Consider the following 22,515-nt stretch of genomic DNA (forward strand, 5'->3'; position numbering starts at 1 on the left):
CCAAACCTCACTGAACACCACCCCCGGCCAGGAGATCTGGCTCAGAGATCCACCGAAGACCTCTCTTTTACTTTGGTCCTGACACTAAATGTTCTTGACAAACTCCAAGAAATAAACACTGAATTTTTGTATATGTTGTGAATTTTGGAAGGTTATATAATGAACCAAGAGGTTTTCTGTGTTGATGTTCATTTTGAAATGCCATGTCAAGCTGTCACTTAAAAAAAAATGGAATTTGGGTAAAGATGGAAGTTTTGTAAACAAGATGCTAACAACTAACGTCTGGGCCTTTATAGACGCTTGCTTTGTTTATGGATGACCCCTCGACCCATCATCAACTCCAATTCATTTCTACATTTTCATACCATTCGTTAGGTCTTAACTGTCACGTATTTCTATAAGCTTCCTTTTACTACCATAATTGGCTTAGTTCTCCTGGATATGAGCTCCCTCCCATTATAAGTTCTACTTCTGTCAAAAATTTATTAGATTCTGTTATAACTGCCTATTTAATTGTTGTATTTTTTTCTGAGTCCATTTGTGTATCTCCTATAGTGCTAGGTGCATACTGGCTACTCAATATACTTGAATAAATAAATGAATTAATATATGAATCAGATACTACATTTTAAAAATGTAGTTTTTACCAAACACTTGTACACTTGGGTCATATTGACCCTTTACAATTGAGCTTAGTGCCAATTTTATATTAGAATTGTCTTCAAGTTTCTGTTCAGGATGATATAGTTTATTGTTATATTCCCTAATGTCTCTGACTCTACCTGGAACTTAATTAGTACTCAGTAAATATTTTTTAAATTATGAGTAACTTGTCATAATAGGATTAATGCACATTTATTATAGTGCTTTATCAATTATGAAGTACTTTCCCTTTGTTCTCCCAAAATGTTTCCTTCTGTGTATCACACTTGACCAGTCTCAGGCATATTCTGATGTCATCTTTATTGAGAAAAATGACCATACCCTTGCCTTTTTCAGAATGATTTATTACTTAAAACATGTACATTAAAAAATGTCAGGCCCTTCTACTGAAATAATTTTGTTTTAAAAGGTTGCCAAAGAAATGGATTATGAAAACCCAGAGATGGTTGCAGTTGGACATACCTATGAAATGACAATTTCAGTATTTGATGACCTACATCCCTCCCACACAGGTAAGCTTGACAAACTCTTCAAGGAGCATTAAGTAAGGCATTCACTTTAGACTCTTTACTTTAGATTTTAAAATATAAAGAGTCATTATTTCTGGGGCAGTTTTGTTAAGTTAGGCAAAGGCGGAAGGGCAGAATTAAATACTTCATTGGAAGTTATCATTAGATCTGGGAAGTCTTATTCACCTTCTAGCAGCACCTTCAACAATACACACAGTTCTTAAACACAGCTCTGCCTAGAGATCCTTGGTGTTTGAAGTGGCAGGGGATATGTAGAGCCCACCCCTTATGCTTGACAATTTTAATGACTTTTTTAATGTACATGTGAGAAATAAATTTCTGTTGTTTATAAGTCATCCCAGCTAGGGTTCACTACTATAACAGAATACCCTAGATGGGATGACTTATAAAAAATAGAAATTTATTTCTCACACTCTGGAGGTGGGTAAGGGCTAGCAGATCTGGTGTCTGGTAAAATCCACTTCTAAGGTCTTCTCATTAACTTCACATGGCAGAGGAAGTGGGGGAGCTGCCTGGTGTCTTTTTTTTTTAATAAGGGCTTTAATTCTATACATGAGGATTCCACCCTTATAACCAAAATGCCTCTGAAGGCCCCACCTCCAAATATCATCACATTGGGGAAATAGGTTTCAACCTATAAATTTTAGAGAGACACAGATATTCAGTCCATAGCATTTAGTAATGCCAAACATTTATTATTTGAAAAGATCCAGATATTGGTAACATGTAGTGTGAACATATAGGTAATTGGATGCTTTTTTGATATTTTATTGGAATTATTTTACATAATATAAGTACAGCTATTATTAACACAAACCACGGGACACCTGCCAGTTTCACAGCTCATTCCTTTTATGAAAGTACAAAGAACTGTCAGTCCTCTCTACCATTTGGTCTTCTCATAACTGTCATACCATTCTGGGTTAGCCTGTGCCAGAACAAGCCTTTGGTGCACTGAGATTAAATCCACCCAGACTGCATGGTCATAGACCTTTGATGTGTGTAGAGTTAACAGTCACATTTTTTCTAGTTGTAAAACACCCTGAGGCACAGATGTGATTGTATACTGTGGAGCCAGAGCAGCATGCTTAGCTAGTGAGTAAGTTTAACCAACCATTTGACATCTGCTTCTTTCTGCTTATTGCTGTACAAATGAGAGCTCCCATTGAGTGACTCCAGGGGTCATTTATATGTTCAATTACACATTACCACACATTAAGAGTGAATGTGTTGCTGTGAGGCATTTGTGAAAAGAGGAATTTACAAAGATTTCTGAATACATCTATTATTAATGCCTGGTGTCTATTGTATCTGAAATGTGTGGTCATAAGTGATCTAGTTGGTGACTGGCATCAAAGACATTCAAGATGACATGAGTTTTTGGGTTGTGAACACGGAGCTAGCAGTGAAATGTCAATGCTTGGTAAAGAAGAACCTAGAATAGGAAAGACAATTGGGTCTTCTTTTTTGTGCTAACTCTGATCCATTGGTGGTGTGTTCCTGGATCATTGAGTTGCAAAGGATTCTGAGGTTGCATCTGGAAGCAGTGGAAAAGAACTTTGTCTTGGACATAGGAGGGCGGAATGATGGTATCTGTCTACAGCAGTGGTAGTCAACCTGGTCCCTACTGCCCACTAGTGGGCATTCCAGCTTTCATGGTGGGCGGTAGTGGAGCAACCAAAGTATAAATAAAAAGATAGATTTAACTATAGTAAGTTGTTTTATAAAGATTTATTCTGTGGACAAATTCTTTGAAACATACAATCTTCCAAAAATCAATCTGGAAGAATCAGAAAACCTAAACAGACCAATTATACCAAATGAGATCGAAACGATTATTAAAAAACTCCCAACAAAGAAAAGTCCAGGGTCTGATGGTTTCACAAATGAATTCTACCAAATATCCAAAGAAGAACTAACTCCTACCCTTCTCAAGCTATTTCAAAAAATTCAAGAGGAAGGAAGACTTCCAAGCTCCTTTTATGAGGTGAGCATAATTCTGATTGCAAAACCAGGCAAAGACAGCACAAAGAAAGAAAATTATAGGCCAATATCTCTGATGAATATAGATGCTAAAATCCTCAACAAAATATTAGCAAACCGGATCCAACAATATATGGAAAAAATCAAACACCGTGATCAAGTGGGATTTATTCTGAGGAGGCAAGGCTGGTACAATATTTGTAAATCAATCAATGTGATTCATCACATAAACAAAAAGAAGGAGAAAAACCACATGATAATTTCAATAGATGCAGAAAAAGCATTTGATAAAATCCAGCACCCATTCATGATCAAAACTCTCAGCAAAATGGGAATACAGGGAACATACCTCAACATGATAAAAGCCATCTATGAGAAACCCACAGCCAACATCATACTCAATGGGAAAAAATTAAAAGCAATACCCTTAAAATCAGGAACAAGGCAGGGGTGCCCCCTTTCACCACTCTTATTTAACATAGTCTTGGAAGTCCTAGCCACAGCAATCAGACAAGAAGAAGAAATAAAAGGCATCCACATTGGAAAAGAAGAAGTAAAACTATCATTATTTGCAGATGATATGATATTGTACATAGAAAACCCTAAAGTCTCAATCAAAAAGCTACTGGACCTGATAAATGAATTCAGCAAAGTGGCAGGATATAAAATCAATACTCAGAAATCAGAGACATTTTTATACGCCAACAATGAACAGTCAGAAAGAGAAATTAAGGAAACAATCCCCTTCACAATTACAACCAAAAAAATAAAGTACCTAGGAGTAAACTTAACCAAGGAGACTAAAGACTTATACTTGGAAAATTACAAAACATTGATAAAAGAAATCAAGGAAGATACAAACAAGTGGAAGCATATACCGTGCTCATGGTTAGGAAGAATAAACATCATTAAAATGTCTATATTACCCAAAGCAATCTATAAATTCAATGCAATACCAATTAAAATACCAATGACATACTTCAAAGATATAGATCACATATTCCAAAAATTTATATGGAACCAAAAAAGAACATGAATAGCCTCAGCAATCTTAAAAAAGAAGAATAAAGTGGGAGGTATCACACTTCCTGATATCAAGTTATACTACAAGGCCTGTACTCAAAACAGCCTGGTACTGGCATAAGAACAGGCATATAGATCAATGGAACAGAACAGAGAACCCAGAAATAAACCCACAGTTCTATGGACAACTGATATTTGACAAAGGAGGTAAGAAAATACAATGAAGTAAAGACAGCCTCTTTAACAAATGGTGTTGGGAAAATTGGACAGCTACCTGCAAAAAAATGAAACTAGATCACCAGCTTACACCACTCACAAAAATAAACTCAAAATGGATAAAAGACTTAAATGTAGGCCGTGAAACCATAAGCATCTTAGAAGAAAACATAGGCGGTAAGCTATCCGACATCTCTCGGAGAAATATATTTGCTGATTTATCTCCACGGGGAAGTGAAATAAAAGACAGGATAAACAAATGGGACTATATCAAACTAAAAAGCTTTTGCACAGCTAAAGACAATAAGAACGGAATAAAAAGACAAACTACACAATGGGAGAACATATTTGACAATACGTCTGATAAGGGGTTAATAACCAAAATTTATAAAGAACTTGTAAATCTCAACACCAGGAAGACAAACAATCCAATCAAAAAATGGGAAAAAGAGGCCCTGGTTGGTTGGCTCAGTGGTAGAGTGTTGGCCTGGCATGCAGAAGTCCCGGGTTCGATTCCCGGCCAGGGCACACAGGAGAAGCGCTAGTCTGCTTCTCCACCCCTCCCCCTCTCCTTCCTCTCTGTCTCTCTCTTCCCCTCCCGCAGCAGAGGCTCCATTGGAGCAAAGATGGCCCGGGCGCTGGGGATGGCTCCTTGGCCTCTGCCCCAGGCGCTAGAGTGGCTCTGGTCGCAACATAGTGACGCCCCGGAGGGGCAGAGCATCGCCCCCTGGTGGGCGTGCCGGGTGGATCCCGGTCGGGCGCATGTGGGAGTCTGTCTGACTGTCTCTCCCCGTTTCCACCTTCAGAAAAATACCAAAAAAAAAAAAAAAAAAAAAAAAAAAAAAAAAAAAATAGAAATGAGTAGACACTTCTCCAAAGAGGACATACAGATGGCCAATAGGCATATGAAAAAAGCTCAACATCACTAATCATTAGAGAAATGCAAATTAAAACCACAATGAGATATTACCTCACACCAGCCAGAATGGCGCTCATCAACAAAACAACACAGAATAAGTGCTGGTGAAAATGTGGAGAAAAGGGAACCCTCCTGCACTGCTGGTGGGAATGCAGACTGATGCAGCCACTGTGGAAAACAGTAGGGAGATTCCTCAAAAAATTGAAAATCGAATTGCCTTTTGACCCAGCTATTCTACTTTTAGGAATATACCCCAAGAACACCATAGAACGGCTCCAAAAGGAGAAATGCACCCCCATGTTTGTGGCAGCATTGTTCACAATAGCGAAGATCTGGAAACAGCCCAAGTGTCTGTCAGAGGACGAGTGGATTAAAAAGCTTTGGTACATATATACTATGGAATACTACTCAGCCATAAGAAATGATGACATAGGATCATTTACAATAACATGGATGGACCTTGATAACATTATACGAAGTGAAATAAGCAAATAAGAAAAAACTAAGAACTATATGAATCCATACATAGATGGGACATAAAAATGAGACTTAGAGTCATGAACAAGAATGTGATGGCAACAAGGGTGGGGGTGGGGGGAGGGGGAATGGGGTGAGGAAGGAGAGAGGGGATGGGGGAGGGGAGGGGCACAAAGAAAACCAGATAGAAGGTGACAGAAGACAATTTGACTTTGGATGAGGGGTATACAGCATAATCAAATGTCAAAATAATCTGGAGATGTTTTCTCTCAACATATGTACCCTGAATTATCAATGTCACGACATTAAATTTAATAAAAAAAAAGATTTATTCTGCCGAACTTAGTAAAAATCCGACATAAAGTACTTGGTAATTAATTATTATTATATGTTTTAACTTGCTGTAACTCTGCTTTATAAATTTTACAAAGTAAAGTTACTTCCCTACTTTATAAATCCCCATTACTGTGGAACCGGTGGGCGGTTAGAAAATTTTACTACTAACAGAAATATAAAAGTGGGCGGTAGGTATAAAAAGGTTGACTACCCCTGGTCTATAGGTTTACAACCAAAGGGAACTTAATGCTGAACTTTTAGCAACAGACCTAAAGTTCTTAAAATCACTTTTGACTCACAGATTTAAGAGTTTTAATGGGGCTTAATTTACAAATGTGATTTGTAGACTTGAGTGACCCAACTATGTTGAAAAATGATAGGTAGGCAGGCATGCCCAGAAGTGTACCTGTTATATTTTCTCTGTTTCCCACTGGTGGAGTTTTATTTTTTCATGTAAAAGCCTGACTGATTTTTTAGGAAAAATGCTGGTCCTGCAGCTACTCATTCTGTTGGTTAATTCATCAAATAAAGAATCTGTTTCCCTTACTAGGTTTGAGCTTTTCTTCAATACAGAGAGAGAAATAAAAAGTCTCACTGAAATAAATCCACATCCTCTCTGGTCCTCACACACCACGTACAAAAACTGCTCAGAAGGGGTGCTTTTAACACCCCCACATGGTTCAATCTATTTTTATAAGCCAGATAATTAGCACAATTTTCTTTTAATTTTATTTAGACAATTAATTTTAATGAGGTGACATTGATCAATTAGAGTAGAAAACATCTCCAGATCATTTTGACATTTGATTATGTTGTATACCCATCACCCAAAGTCAAATTGTCTTTCGTCACCTTCTATTTAATTTTCTTTGTGCCCCTCCCTCCCCCTGCTCCCTCCCTCTCCTTCCTTCCCCTCCCCCTGGTAACCACCACACTCTTGTCCATGTCCATGAGTCTCAATTTTGTGTCCCACCTATGTATGGAATCATACAGTTCTTAGTTTTTTCTGATTTACTTATTTTACTCAGTATAATGTTATCAAGATCCATCCATTTTGTTGTAAATGATCCGATGTCATCATTTCTTATGGCTGAGTAGTATTCCATAGCATATATGTATCACATCTTCTTTATCCAGTCATCTAGTGAAGGGCTTTTTGGTTGTTTCTATGTCTTGGCCACCGTGAATAATGCTGCAATGAACATGGGGCTGCATGTGTTTTTACGTACCAGTGTTTTTGAGTTTGGGGGCTATATACCCAGTAGAGGAATTGCTGGGTCATATGGTAGTTCTATTTTTAGTTTTTTGAGGAAACACCATACTTTCTTCCATAATGGTTGTACTACTTTACATTCCCACCAACAATGTATGAGGGTTCCTTTTTCTCCACAGCCTCTCCAACATTTGCTATTACCTGTCTTGTTGATAATAGCTAATATAACAGGCGTGAGGTGTTATTGTAGTTTTGATTTGCATATCTCTAATAGCTAGTGAAGATGAGCATCTTTTCATATATCTGTTGGCCATTTGTATTTCTTCTTGGGAAAAGTGTCTGTTTATGTCCTCTTCCCACTTTTTTATTGGATTGTTTGCCTGTTTGTTGTTGAGTTTTGTGAGTTCTTTGTATATTTTGGATATTAGGCCCTTATCTGAGCTGTTGTTTGAAAATATCATCTTCCATTTATTTGGCTGTCTGTTTTGTTGTCAGTTTCTTTTGCTGTGCAAAAGCTTCTTTGTCTGATGTAGCCCCATTCATTTATCTTTGCCTTCATTTCCCTTGCCTTTGGAGTCAAATTCATAAAATGCTCTTTATAGCCAAAGTCCATGAGTTTAGTACCTATGTTTTCTTCTATGTAATTTATTCTTTCAGGTCTTATATTTAGGTCTTTGATGCATTTTGAATTAATTTTGGTACAAAGGGAAAAACTGTAGTTGAGTTTCATTCTTTTCCATGTGGCTCTCCAGTTTTGCCAGCACCATATATTGAAGAGGCTTTCTTTTCTCCATTGTGTGTTGTTGGCCCCTTCATCAAAGATTATCTGACCATATATATGTGGTTTTATTTCTGGGCTCTCTATTCTGTTCCATTGATCTGAGTGTCTATTTTTTCTGCCAATATCATGCTGTTTTGATTATTGTGGCTCTATAATATAATTTTAAGTCAGGTATTGGAATGTTCCCAGCTTCGTTCTTTTTCCGTAGGATTACTTTGGCTATTCGGGGTTTTTATAGTTCCATATAAACTTGATTTTTTGTTTCATTTCTTTAAAAAATGACATTGGAATTTTTATTGGAATTGCATTAAATTTGTATATTGCTTTCGGTAATATGGTCATTTTGACTTAATTATTTTTCCTATCCAAGAACAGGGAATATTTTTCCATTTCATTGTATCTTTTTTGATTTCCCTTAACAATGCTTTGTAGTTTTCATTATATAGGTCCTTTACATTCTTTGTTATTTTTATTCCTAGGTATTTTTTTCTTTTTCTTGCAACCGTAAAAGGGATTATTTTTTTTAGCTCATTTCTTTCATTATTGGCATATAGGAAGGCAATAGACTTCTATATATTAATTTTGTATCCTGCGACCTTACTGTATTGGTTTATTGTTTCTAATAGTCTTTTTGTGGAGTCTTTGGGGTTTTCGATGTACAGGATCATATCATCTGCAAAAAGTGAAACCGTTACTTCTTTTCCAATATGAATGACTTTTCTTTCTTTTCCTTCCTTCCTTCCTTCCTCCCTCCCTCCCTCCCTCCCTCCCTCCCTCCCTCCCTCCCTCCCTCCCTCCCTCCCTCCCTTCCTTCCTTCCTTCCTTCCTTCCTTTCTTTTGTATTTTTCTGAAGTTAGAAGTGGGGAGGCAGTCAGACAGACTCCCACAAGCACCTGACTGGGATCCACTCAGCATGCCCACCAGGGAGTGATGCTCTGCCCATCTGGGCCGTTGCTCCATTGCAGCTGCAGCCATTCTAGTGCCTGACGTGGATGGAGGTCATGGAGCTGTCCTCAGCGCCCGAGGCCAACTTTGCTCCAATAGAGCCTTGGCTGTGGGAGAGGAAGAGAGAGGGAGAGAGAAAGGAGAGGGGGAAGGGTGGAGAAGCAGATGGGCACACCTCCTGTGTGCCCTGACTGGGATCGAACTCGGGACTTCCACATGCCGGGCTGATGCTCTACTGATAAGCCAGCCAGCCAGGGCTGCCTTTTATTTATTTCTCTTGTCTGATTGCTCTGGTTAGAACTTCCAGCACTACGTTGGATAAGAGTGGAGAGAGTGGGCAACCTTGTCTTGTTCTTGATTTTAGAGGAAAAGTCCTCAGTTTTATGCCAGTTAATATGATGTTTGCTGATGGTTTGTCATAAATGGTCTTTATTATGTTGAGATATATATTTTCCTTCTATACCCATTTTGTTGAGTGTTTTAAACATAAAATGATGTTGTATTTTATTGAATGCATTTTCTGCACCTATTGATAGGATCATATGGTTTTTGTTCTTTGTTTTGTTGATATGATGTATTACGTTAATTGTTTTACATATGTTGAACCATCCTTGTGATTTCGGATGAATCTCACTTGATCATGATAAATTTTTTTTTTGTAATTTTCTGAAGTTAGAATCGGAAAGGCAGTCAGACAGACTCCGCATGTGCCCAACTGGGATCCACCCAACATGCCCACCAGGAGGCGATGCTTGGCCCATCTTGGCATTGCTCTGCTGCAACTGAAGCCATTCTAGTGCCTAAGGCAGAGGCCATGGAGCCATCCTCAGCACCCGGGGCAAACTTTGCTCCAATGGAGCCTTAGCTGCAGGAGGGGAAGAGAGAAACAAAGAGATAGGAGAGGGGGAAGAGTGGAGAAGTAGATGGGTGCTTCTCCTGTGTGCCCTGGCTGGGAATCGAATCTGAGACTTCCACATGCTAGGCCAATGCTCTACCACTGAGCCAACTGGCCAGGGCCATGATGAATTATTTTTTTAATGTGTTATTGTATTTGATTTGCTAGTATTTTGTTTAGAATTTTAGCATCTGTATTCATTAGAGATATTGGTCTGTAGTTTTCTTTTGTTGTGTTCTCTTTGCCAGGTTTTGGTATGAGGGTTACGTTGGCCTCATAAAATATGTTTAGAAGTATTGCTTCTTCTTCAATTTTTTGGAAGACTTTGAGTGAAATAGGAACCAAGTCTTCTTTGAATGTTTGATAGAATTCACTAGTATAGCTGTCTGGCCCTGTACGTTTATTTTTGGGGAGATTTTTGATAGTTCTTTCTATTTCCTCCCTGCTTATTGGTCTGTTTAGGCTATCTACTTCTTCATGACTCAGTTTAGGAAGATTGTATTGTTCTAGGAATTTATCTATTTCTTCTAGATTGTTAAATTTGGTAGTTTTTCATAGTATTCTACAATAATTCTTTGTATATCTATGATATCTGTGGTGATTTCTCCTCTTTCGTTTTGGATTTTGTTTATATGAGTCCTTTTTTTTCTTAGTGAGTTTTGCCAAGGGTTTGCCAATTTTTTTGATCTTTTCAAAGAACCAGTTCCTTGTTTTATTGATTTTTTAAATAGTTTTTTTGTTCTCTATTTCATTTATTTCTGCTCCAATTTTTATTATTTCCTTTCTTCTGCTGGTTTTGGGTTGCTTTTGTTCTTCTTTTTCTAGTTCCTTAACATATGGTGTTAACTTGTTTACTTGAGCTCTCTCTTGTTTGTTCATATAAGCCTGTAGTGATATGAACTTCCCTCTTATTACTGCTTTTGAGCATCCCAGAGATTCTGATATGTCATATTGTCATTTTCATTTGTCTGTATGTATCTTTTGATCTCTGCTTTTATTTCTTCTTTGACACACTCATTTTTTTTAGAAGTATGTTGTTTAATTTCCACATTTTTGTGGGTTTTTTTACTTCTATTTTGCAGTTAAATTCTAGTTTCTAGTTTCAAAGCTTTATGGTCAGAGAATATGCTTGGTATAATTTCAATCTTTTTGAATTTGTTGATGTTAGTTTTGTGGCCCAACATGTGGTCAGATCCTGGGAATGTTCCATGTACACTGGAGAAAAATGTATACTATGGTGTTTTGGGATAAAATGTCCTGTAGATATCTATCATATCCAATTGTTCTAGTGTTTCGTTTAAGGTCCATATTTCTATATTGATTTTCTGTTTAGATGAACGATCTAGAGCCATCAGTGGTATATTGAGGTCTCCAAGTATGATTGCATTTTTAGATTAGTTAGTAGATGTCTTGTATACTTTGGTGCTCCTTGATTTGGTCATATATATAAATATTAAGAAGTGTTATGTCTTCTTGATTCAGTGTTCTCTTTATTATTATGAAATTACCATCTTTGCCTCTGATTACATTTGTTGTCTTGTAGTCAGCATTGTTAGATATGAATATGGCTACATCTGCTTTTCTTTGGATGTTATTTGCTTGGAGAATTGTTTTCCAACCTTTCACTTTGAATTTGTTTTTATCCTTGTAGCTTAGATGTGTTCCTTGAAAGCAGCATACAGTTGGATTTTCTTTTTTGATTCATTCTGCTACTCTATGTCTTTTTATTGGTGAGTTCAATCCATTTACATTTAATGACACTTGAGGGTTTCCTATTGCCATTTTATATATTGCTTTCTGATAGCTCTGTATCTTGTTTGGTTCTTCTCTTTTGTTTTTCTGTTATTTGTTTTTGTTTGGTTGTATTCCATACTTCTTTTCTGTTTTTCCTTTTTTTAAGCCATGTGTTTCTGTAGTGTTTTTTTCAGGAGTGGTTACCACTGAGTAATAAAAAGGATATATATCATATTCATTGTAGTACATTATCTCATGAGTGCTTCTGTACTCTATCCTCCTTTGCTACTATTAATCTTTATCCTCCTCCCCCTTTTTTGTCACAGATTAATCTTGTTTTTGTGATCTTGATGGAGCTTTTACTTGTAATTTTGTTTTGTTTTGTTTTTTGTATCTGATCAGATAACTCCCTTTAGTATTTCCTGAAATAGGGTTTTCTGGTGATAAATTCCCTAATCTTTTCTATATCTGTGAATGTTTTTATTTTCCCTTTGTATTTGAAGGATAGCTTTAATGGATATAGTATTCTTGGTTGGAAGTTCCTCTCTTTCAGTACTTTAAATATTGGGGTCCACTCTCTTCTGGCTTGTAGAGTTTTTGCTGAGAAATCTGATGATAACCTAATGGGCCATCCTTTATATGTTGTATTCTTCTTTTCCCTGGCTGCCTTGAGGATTTTTTCTTTGTCATTGGTTTGTGATAATTTCATTACGATGTGTCTTGGAGTAGGTCTGTTTTGGTTAAGGTAACTTGGTGTTCTGTTTGCTTCTTGGATTCGAGGCTCTAATTCTTTCCACAGGCATGGGAAGTTCTCATCTATTATTTGTTTGAATATGTTCTCCATTCCATTTTCTCTCTCTTCTCCTTCTGATATACCCATTATTCTTATGTTGCTCTTTCTAACGGAGTCAGACAATTCCTATAGAGATTTCTCATTTTATAAAATTTGTGAGTCTTTCTCCTCTTGTCTCTGTAGTATCTCTAGTTGCCTGTCTTCTATGTCACTAATTCTCTCTTCTATCTGGCCTCTTCTATTAGCTAAGCTTGTTGCCTCGTTTTTCAGTTCATGTATTGAGTTTTTCATATCTGTTTGATTCCTTTTCATAGTTTCAATTTCCTTGGTGATGTATTCTTTTTGTTCATTGAATGGTTTTTTGAGCTCTCTAAATTGCCTTTCTGTGCTTTCTTGTATTTCCTTGAGTATTTTTAGGACTTCATTTTTAATTCTCTATCATTTAACTCCAAGGTTCCAAGCAATTGAATTTTTTTCTAGAGATTTTTCATCATCTATTTGAGCTACATCTCTGTCTTTTATATCCATGATATTTGATTTTTTTTCCTTAATGGCATTTGAGAGTGGTATTTTTTATAACACTAATAAGGGATGATTAAAAAATAAAATAATAATTGAAAAATTACTTTGAAAACATGAAAATTCTATTATAATAAGTAGAACAAAAACTACATAGAATGGGAAGCCAGAGCTGGGGAAAATGACAAAGAGATAAGAAATGAAATAAAACACACAAAATGCCACAAAGAAAAATATGAATCCAGAATAAAATAATTTGTTGATAAATGGTGACCAAATGAGAGGAAAAGTAAAAGAGAAAAAAGATAAAAGAAGAAAGAAAAGGTTAAGATTTCTGAAATATAACCCTCATAAAAAAACAAGAATGAAAAATGTAACACCTATGGATTATGAAGTTCAAAATGAAAAGGAAAGAATAAGATGGAAAGAAGATAAAATGACCAAACTGGGGAAAAAAAGATAAAAAAAAACAAGAGAAAAATTTAAAAAAGTTATAAAAAAATGTAGTTTTTTTCTGGTTTTGAGAGGTAGCTTCTTATTTTTTTCTTTTTTGCTTTTTAGCCAGTGGCACTGTACTACAGTGGAGTAGAGATTTGCTGATGTGTTGCTATGGCGATGATGTAGGCTGGGCCTCAATCCTGTTTGTAGGCAGGGCTTGTTAGGGTTTGCAGGCTCCGACAATGGGAGTGTTAGTTTTCCAGGTGCCTCTCCCCACATCTCTCCCTCCTGAGCCAGCAGCCTGGGGACTCAGCTGTGAGGTTGCCTCAGCCACTGCTTGCAGAACAAGAGGCTCTAAAAGCTGCCGAGTCCTTCCTCCAGCACTGCTCAAAGCACAGTTCTGGTTAAGGCTGTGCCAAGCAGAGCCGCCAGCAAAAGCAGGCAGGGCAGGGAGCCGACTGCTGATCAGGCACCTTTCTAAGGGCCCCTGGGCATATCTACTTTGCCTCAGTGCTCTGCAGGTCTAATTTCCACAGGCTTTTTTTCTTTGTTCCCTGTTTGGAAGCCCACAGCCCAGCTCCCATGACTCCTGCAGTGCACTTGGAGTTCTGCTCTGCAGGAATGCGCTTTGTGACCTATGTCGGCATGTGGAGGTGCCCTCCTGGATAGGTCCAGGCCTAGGGATCTTGGCCCTTGTGTACTTCCCGTGCTGTTGGTCTGGCAGCTGGGACCACACAGAAATACCAGCTACAGCCCATGCAGAAGTCCACTGCTGACAATCTCGGGCCTAGCCCCTCCACCCAGGAACATGGTGCGCCATGCCAGAGGCACCAGAAAGAGCCACTCACAGACCTCCCGCAACTGCAGACCAGAACCACACAAAGCCCAAAGCCACTTTGGTGCTGGCCTCTGTGGGCAACCTGCTCCAGCCACCTGCATTAGAGTCTGCCGCCCATGCTCATCCCCCATCCGTGATCTCGGGCTGAGCCGGCATGCTCTCTCCTCTGCTTGATCATCTGCCCTAGCCCAGCTTCTTCCCTCTTCCCAAAATCCTTCATTTCTCTTGGTTCCAGGCAAAAGTGGCCCTTCCTCAGGTCAGTGAGGAAAGTGGAATACTCCCGTTTTCCATCTTATTTCCTTCAGAGTGGATTATATATTCAACCACCTTTTTGCCCAGTCGTACCTTTGTCTGGTGTGTGTATATTTCAGATGCTCCTGAGATTGTTTCTCTGTCTCTAGTTATTGAATTTGTTGAAATTTCAGGGGGAGATATCGGGAGCACCCCTCACAGTGCCATTTCTGTGACGTCACCTCAATTAGCACAATTTTGAGTATTTATGGATGCAATAAAAACCATAGTATAGCAGAACTGGGAACGGCACCTGCTCTTGTAGAATCTGAATGGGATTTACTGAAGGAAACATACAAGCTTTCACATAAATCATCTGTCTCTGTGAAACAATGCTTTCTAACTTTTCCTGGGGTCATAGATATATTTGAAATGCTGATGAAAAGTACAGACACTGGCCCTGGCCGGTTGGCTCAGCGGTAGAGCGTCGGCCTAGCGTGCGTAGGACCCGGGTTCGATTCCCGGCCAGGGCACATAGGAGAAGCGCCCATTTGCTTCTCCACCCCTCCGCCGCGCTTTCCTCTCTGTCTCTCTCTTCCCCTCCCGCAGCCAAGGCTCCATTGGAGCAAAAGATGGCCCGGGCGCTGGGGATTGCTCTGTGGCCTCTGCCTCAGGCGCTAGAGTGGCTCTGGTCGCAATATGGCGACGCCCAGGATGGGCAGAGCATCGCCCCCTGGGGGGCAGAGCACCGCCCCTGGTGGGCGTGCCGGGTGGATCCCGGTTGGGCGCATGCGGGAGTCTGTCTGACTGTCTCTCCCTGTTTTCAGCTTCAGAAAAAAATAAATAAATAAAAAAAAAAAAAAAAAAAAAAAAAAGTACAGACCCTGTTCCTAGAAAAAAAAAATAATACTATATACCAAAATATAAAAAATGCCATAGATTCTGTGCAGTGAAGGTTCCCCAAATAAGTTTTCATGTTTGACATATGTGGCATATATTTTCAGGAGATATAATATACAAGTGTTCTTCAGAACATGATTTCTACAAGATAGTCTACTAAAGAAGAATTTCATGGTCAAATAAGTGTAGATAGTAATGCATACCCAGAGATTCAAAATACATAATATCATGCAGAAACCTCATGGAGTCTTGCCATAAAGAAATCTTTTAATCTTTATTTAACTCAACATTTTGCATTTGACATATTAAACATTTCAGAGGAGATACTGTAGGAGATGTGGGCAGGCACAACTAATTCCCATACCTACTCTGCAACTTGTCTGTGTGTTACCTAGTAAAACACTTAACTCTGAGAAACTCACTTACCTCATCTGTAAAATGCAGACAAAAAACTACTAATGACTTGTCTAGTAAATGTTAATTATTATTTCATTTTTATTACAAAATATTTATTTCTTCTTTGTAATTTGTTTGTTTTTATGTTTGATCATGAAGTTTCTTTTTTTGACAATTTTCTTTTTTTTTGTTTTTGTTTTTTTTTTTGTTTTTTTCATTTTTCTGAAGCTGGAAACAGGGAGAGACAGTCAGACAGACTCCCGCATGCGCCCGACCGGGATCCACCCGGCACGCCCACCAGGGGCGACGCTCTGCCCACCAGGGGGCGATGCTCTGCCCATCCTGGGCGTCGCCATGTTGCGACCAGAGCCACTCTAGCACCTGAGGCAGAGGCCACAGAGCCATGCCCAGCGCCCGGGCCATCTTTGCTCCAATGGAGCCTCGGCTGCAGGAGGGGAAGAGAGAGACAGAGAGGAAAGCGCGGCGGAGGGGTGGAGAAGCAAATGGGCGCTTCTCCTGTGTGCCCTGGCCGGGAATCGAACCCGGGTCCTCCGCACACTAGGCCGACGCTCTACCGCTGAGCCAACCGGCTGACAATTTTCTAATATTCTAGTTTGAGTTTGTTGGTCTGAAATATAAAATTCTTTTTCTATGACACACTCTATACAAACATCTGGATGAGATTAGTAAAAGATACAGATATTCACCACTTCTTACTTAACTTTTTATAGTGTAAGCAAGCTTTCTTGGGCAGAATCCCATTTTGTCCTCACACATACACTGTGAAGTGGGAGATTGAAACTGATGTTTTTCCCTTTTTATTGTTGAAGAAGTGGGGCCACTGAGGAGTTAAGCTAGTTCAAAACAATAGGGTACGTGTCAAAGCCAATCCTTGAACATGCATTTTCTGAGTCTCTTTCCATTTCACATCCTCAGATATACAATAAAAACAAAATATAGAATGTCATGCAGGGTTGAGAATGACATCCCAAGAAACACTCTAATGGAAGAGATTGTACTTCTGAAAAATACAGTAAACTTTCTTTTGTAAAATATACGTCTATTTATTTATATGTGCTATATAGGACATATACACACATATATCACTACTGTATAAAATAAAATATGGCAAAGATATATGACATTATATATCTTTGACTAGTTGTTTGGCTAGAATTAATTTGTGTTCCTTGAGAATGCAGAGTCTGGAAACAGGGATTATTTGGGACCAGAGAGAATCCCATTGAAGTTTCAAAATCCTCTAGCAAGCCTGCTCCTGGGAGCACATTTAGCTTGTTTGTAGACTAAAACCACCAGCACAACAAAACATTTATTCACTGTTCAATTTCACAGTGACTGTGACGATCATTGTACAGGTTGCTCCGGCCAATGATTTCAGCCCTGTGTTTAAAGCTGCGCACTACTCATTCTCTGTCCCGGAAACATCAGGAGGTAAGAGATCCCCCTCTCCACGGTGTTGAAGCACAAGAAACTCCGATCAATCTCAAAGGAGTACCAAGGGAAAGATGACAAAACATAAGCAAGAGAGGGAACAATGTGGGGCTCCAGACCTCCAGAGAATTTATTGCTGTTGGCAACGACTTCAGTGTATCATCCTGATGGTTGCCCAAAGGCCTTCTTGCAATTTGATGTCAGAGCTCAGATTTTTTGTAATGGACAAATTGACAGGATAAAAATTTTGTTTCATTTCTGTTTTCTCTTGCCTCTGAATTAGGTCCAATGTAAAGATTGCAGGGACAATGTGGCCATTGTCCAATCAATTTATATCCTGTGAACATCTGAGGTCAGATATCAGGTCCAGAGAAAAATCCTGGTCAGGATTCTTTTTGAGTCATGAGTTAGAAATGAATTAGAACTTGTTTTTTAGCAAAAACCCTGGAACGTTAGATTTGAAAGGGATAGCAGAGATAATGCTTATATCTTCTGTCATCCAGCATATCCCTTTCTCAGCATCTCTGGGTGGTGGGTCCTCCAGGGTTAGCTTGAATACTTCAAGGGATGGATGAAACCGATTGTGTGCTGAAGTTAAATCATACTTGCTCACAAAAGACAATTATTCAATTTTTAAGAATTTTATAAACTGATTATTACTGTCATTAAAACTTCATTTATATAAATTTAGTTATATAAATTATATTAAAATAAAATTAATACTAAAAAAATTCAGCTCTTCTTAATTATGTTACAATATTTTGCTATTATCTATAGCCTCGAGGTTGTTTATATCTATTTAATCTGCATGGTGAAATTCTGTATATGTGAAGGTTTACTATTGCACCACTCTTCCCAATTTATTATTATTATGTTGATAGGTCAATATTGGCAATAGTGAGGGTATTTACACCATGGAAATAGGCAAAAACTGCATATCAGGGCTTAATTTTTTTCTTATTCTTTTAATTAGAAATTACATTTAATGGGGTGACATTGGTCAATAAGAATACATAGGTTTCAGGTAAACACCTCTATAGCATTTGAATTGTTGATTGCAAAATATTCTTCTGGTAATCAAAAACTCAATTCAGCAAAGAACTCATTTGCATCATCGATAAACTAGTGAAACTCTGACAGTGTTTCTCTTTCACCTTCTGCTTTAACATAAAGAAAACATTAGTTAACATTCATGTTGGAACTACTATCATTTGTCAATTACAATCGTAGTATGTGTATGGACAGGGGAGTTAGGCAAAGATCAATGAAAGTATTCTGTGGGAATCGTATATATAGAAAGTCACAATAAAAAATACTATGCATTTTATTATTATTTTTACAATTTTATGCTATGTATTTTTTATATCAATAAAATTTATAATAAGCTTATGTATTGTATGGACATATTCACACACACACACACACACACACACACACACACACACATTCTTTTTTTTTTCTTCAGAGAATTGGTTGCTAATCATTTGCCAATACATTATCAAGTAAAACCCACTACATTGAGCCAGGTTATTTCCTTGACAGACTACACTGATTAGACAATTGTTTTGAGGAGAGACTAGGAAGCAAAAACCCATGTATTTGGATTTCAGTTCTTTGTTGGCCTAACTATGCAGTTTTGGACAAATCCTTAAAACTCTCTGTAAAATAAGTGCACATCTAGTACTTTTATTCTAGTTCTGGAACATAACATAGTTAAGTCTTACAATTTATGACCAGACAATTCCAGAAAAATTACATATAAACAAGATCCTGCTCCCTCCACAGAATTTTGCTGTCATCTCAGAAGTACTCAATGTTGATTTCTGGGTAATCTTTTGTTGATAGAGTCTCAGTGCCTTAACTACTTTCCTCTCTTTGTATTTTCCCAGGCCTAAAGTAGTCTTCTAGCTCTAGGGAGTTTTATTAAAGGAGCTTTGTAGTGGGTCCTTTGGCAGAAGTTAAATAGTTCACAATTTTCTAATTATATTCTAGCTGATAAATTAAAATTATGAAACAGAAGATCTGAGCATTGGCTTCAAGGGTCCCTAAATAAAAGACCCATAACCTTCATTAGAATTGAAAGATTTCCATGACCCTCCACAATGCAACAGCCAAGAGTGTGGGGAAGAGCTAATTCTTAAACTAAGCCCTAGGCTGTAAGGACTTTGTCAGTTTACAGCCTGTCACCCACAATTAAATAGTTTCTTTATTGTAAGTTTTTAGTCTTTATTATCAGCAACTGAAATGTTCTCTGTTGCTGAGACTAGTCATTGTGTGGTAGTATTCGCTACATGGAGGAGGTATGGTACCTGCCTGGAGTTTATAATCAGTCAGAGAAATGATTGAAGGGTAAGTTTGTTATACCTGCTATCTGCTACTATAAGTATGGGATGTATTAACCCCACCCCCAAATTAGAGTAATACAACAGTAAATACTTATTTAGCGCATGGGTCTGAGAAGTGACAGAGCTGTCTCTTTGGTTTTGGCTGGGGTTTCTCAAAGCTGTGGCATTGGGCTGGCTTTTTGCTGCTCTAGCCTGGCTTCTTCTGAGGCCACTGAGGATTTGGCTCCTGTCTGGTCTTGCAGCAGGCTAGTCTGAATGTGTTCTGGGGCAGAGGGGGAGGGGAAAAAGTAAGGTAAGCCTAACTGCAGGGGTGCTTCTCAGGCCTCGCTCATCAGTTTTGCTAATATCCCATTGGCCAAAACAAGTTACATGGGAGGACAAAAAGCATGACAGTGGGAAGGATAAAGAATATGAGCCTATTAATCCAATTAATTTGCCACATTCATCTTTCTTCTAAAACTTTATTTGAGGGAACTACACACTAAAATCATAGCAAAGTGATTTTAAAAATGTGGATTATAGATTCAACAGATACAGATTTGAATTCTGACTCTAACATTATTAGCTTTGTGACCTTGGGTAGTTACTTAAGACCATTGGATGATATTTTCTTTATCTTTAAAATGGGGACAGTAATAGTAAATATATCATAAGGTTATTGAGAATATTCAAAAAGATAATGTGTGTAAATACATAGCATTTACTATATACCAGACATTATTCTAAATGCTTTATATATTTAATATTTAAATTTACTTAATCCTCACAACAACTCTATATAATAGCTATGGTTATTATTCCTTATTTTCAGGTAAGAAATATGAGTCCCAGAGAGGTTATAGAATTTTTCAATGAGTTACATCTAGTAAGTTGCAGAGCTGAGATTTGGAACCCAGGCACTCTGGTTCCAGAGTTTGTACTGTTAACCATTATCTGATGCTAATCTTAGCATATTGCCTGGTAGAAAATAAGCATGCAATACATGTAAGTAATTATTAATATTATGAAGTTATTGTTAACTCATATAATTTGATTTATGCCATGTGGTTTAAAGTGGAAGAAGACTGTCTATAAATCCTCCTTCCATCATGTAGAGCTGGGGTTTTCAAACACATTTCATTGTCCAAAAGGGTTCAGGTTGATCCTTTGAGAAAATATGGTACCATTTTGAAGGCAAAGACCTATTAAGCTTTTTAAAGTCATGCATCTGTGTAGCAAGAATGAACCTTAATAAATGTTACTGGCAGCTTTTTACAAAGTTGGAAGAGTGACTGCCATTGATGAAGACCACCCACCAAACTGTGTGACATACAAAATAACCAATGGAGACATTCAAGTCATACAAAGATTCTGGATTCACCCTCTCTCTGGAATGATTGAGCTCGCCACACAGCCAGACTATGAGACTGTAAAGCAGTATAACTTCACTGTAGAAGGGGTGGACTGTGACAAATTTCATCCTCGCACAGCAATGACCATGGTAAGTAGAGGGCTACAGGTTTGGATATAATAAAGATCTATTAAGTTCTAATATATTAACATTGAAATGGTCAAACAATAATAATGAAAAATGGTCAAGTAGTAGCAGTAATTCTCATGAGATTGAAAAATGGTAGTAATTGCAAATATACATCTAGAATTTATCATGGGCAAGCTCTTGTTCTTGATACATTTTATATGTTGATGTAGTTAATCTTCACATTAAATCTTCATGGGAAGAAATATCATCATTTTCACTTTACAGAAGAGAAAATTCAGGCACAGAGTTAAGGAAAATTACCTCAAGTTACTCAGGGTTTGTAGAACTGCACTCAAACCTAGGCAGTCTCTAACTGGGAGGTAATGTTTACAGTGCAGGTAGTTAATCAAGGTGCATTCTTTCATTGGTCATCATCGTGGGGAAAGTGTATGTGGGTATCTAAATTATTTTGGAGACATCAAAGGACTTAAAAGATATCAAGAATGAATACTGCTATGTTGATGATGTGGTATGTGTTATTAATAACTATAGGGTGTTGTCATTAGAAAAGAGACAAAAATAGGATTGAAGAATTTTAAGATCCCCTGATGATTACTGTGCATTTCCTCCTACTGTACAGAGACCCCTGGCTTGCTGCACATGTGGTGATTAGGTTTCCTGAGTGTGTCATTGTGAAGAAAACATGAGGCCCATTCACATCAGCAATTAGAATGACTTTCACAGAGACTGAACTACAGTCATGTGAGCAGAATTGTGTGGCTTGGTTGTCTCAGAAAAATACCTATGAGAGTGATCTCCATACTTAGGTATCTATAGCAGTTTTTCTTGCAGACATTTATGAGCTCCCAAAATAGTATAAGATGATATCACTTGCAATTATCATTCACTTACTACAAATGAGAAGTGGGGAAAGCAGATTAAAAAGAAAGCAACTTCAGGACTGAAAAGATGGCAGCGGAGTAGGCAAACTCACAGACGCCCAGCTCTCACCACCAAACTGGAATACAAATCAATTTAGGAAAAATCAACATGAAAAACCAACTCTGAACTACAAGAACAGCTCTCAAAAAGCAAGGAGCAAAGAAGAAGCCACAAAAAACCTGGTAGGGAGCGCCTGAATCTCCCCTGCTTACAGGAATGGAGGGGGGGGGGGAGGCTGAGAGCCCAGAGGGGATCTCACACAAGGGAAAAGGGGAGAAACTACTGCTCACAGCCACTTGCCTGGCGACCAGAGAGTGAGGTGTTGAAAAGACCAGATTATCTCCCAAGTGGAAAGGACAGGGAGAGGGACAGACTGTGAGGGGCTAGGAATGCAGGAGATGAACTAAAAAAGCTGACTCATCCGTGCTGGAGGCGGCCATAGCTGGGGGAGGGACTGAACCTTTCACAAAACAGAGCTGAATTGCTT

General features: G+C 38.2%; 1 protein-coding gene across 3 annotated transcripts in view; it reads left to right on the plus strand.

Annotated features, from left to right (window-relative positions):
- The window catches only part of LOC136382094 (cadherin-related family member 3-like), a 112,833-nt gene that overhangs the window by 60,357 nt on the left and 29,961 nt on the right, over window positions 1-22,515 (plus strand). For all 3 annotated transcript variants that reach the window (XR_010747193.1, XM_066350986.1, XM_066350987.1), the window contains exons 10-12: window positions 1,073-1,175; window positions 17,184-17,282; window positions 20,875-21,107. Coding sequence is in view for 2 of the 3 variants with exons in the window: in XM_066350986.1 (XP_066207083.1) it covers window positions 1,073-1,175; window positions 17,184-17,282; window positions 20,875-21,107 (435 nt within the window). In the remaining variant the exon portion in view is untranslated. The remainder of the gene's footprint in view (window positions 1-1,072; window positions 1,176-17,183; window positions 17,283-20,874; window positions 21,108-22,515) is intronic.

This window comes from Saccopteryx leptura, chromosome 10 (genome assembly GCF_036850995.1).
Source record: "Saccopteryx leptura isolate mSacLep1 chromosome 10, mSacLep1_pri_phased_curated, whole genome shotgun sequence".
NCBI lineage: Eukaryota > Metazoa > Chordata > Mammalia > Chiroptera > Emballonuridae > Saccopteryx > Saccopteryx leptura.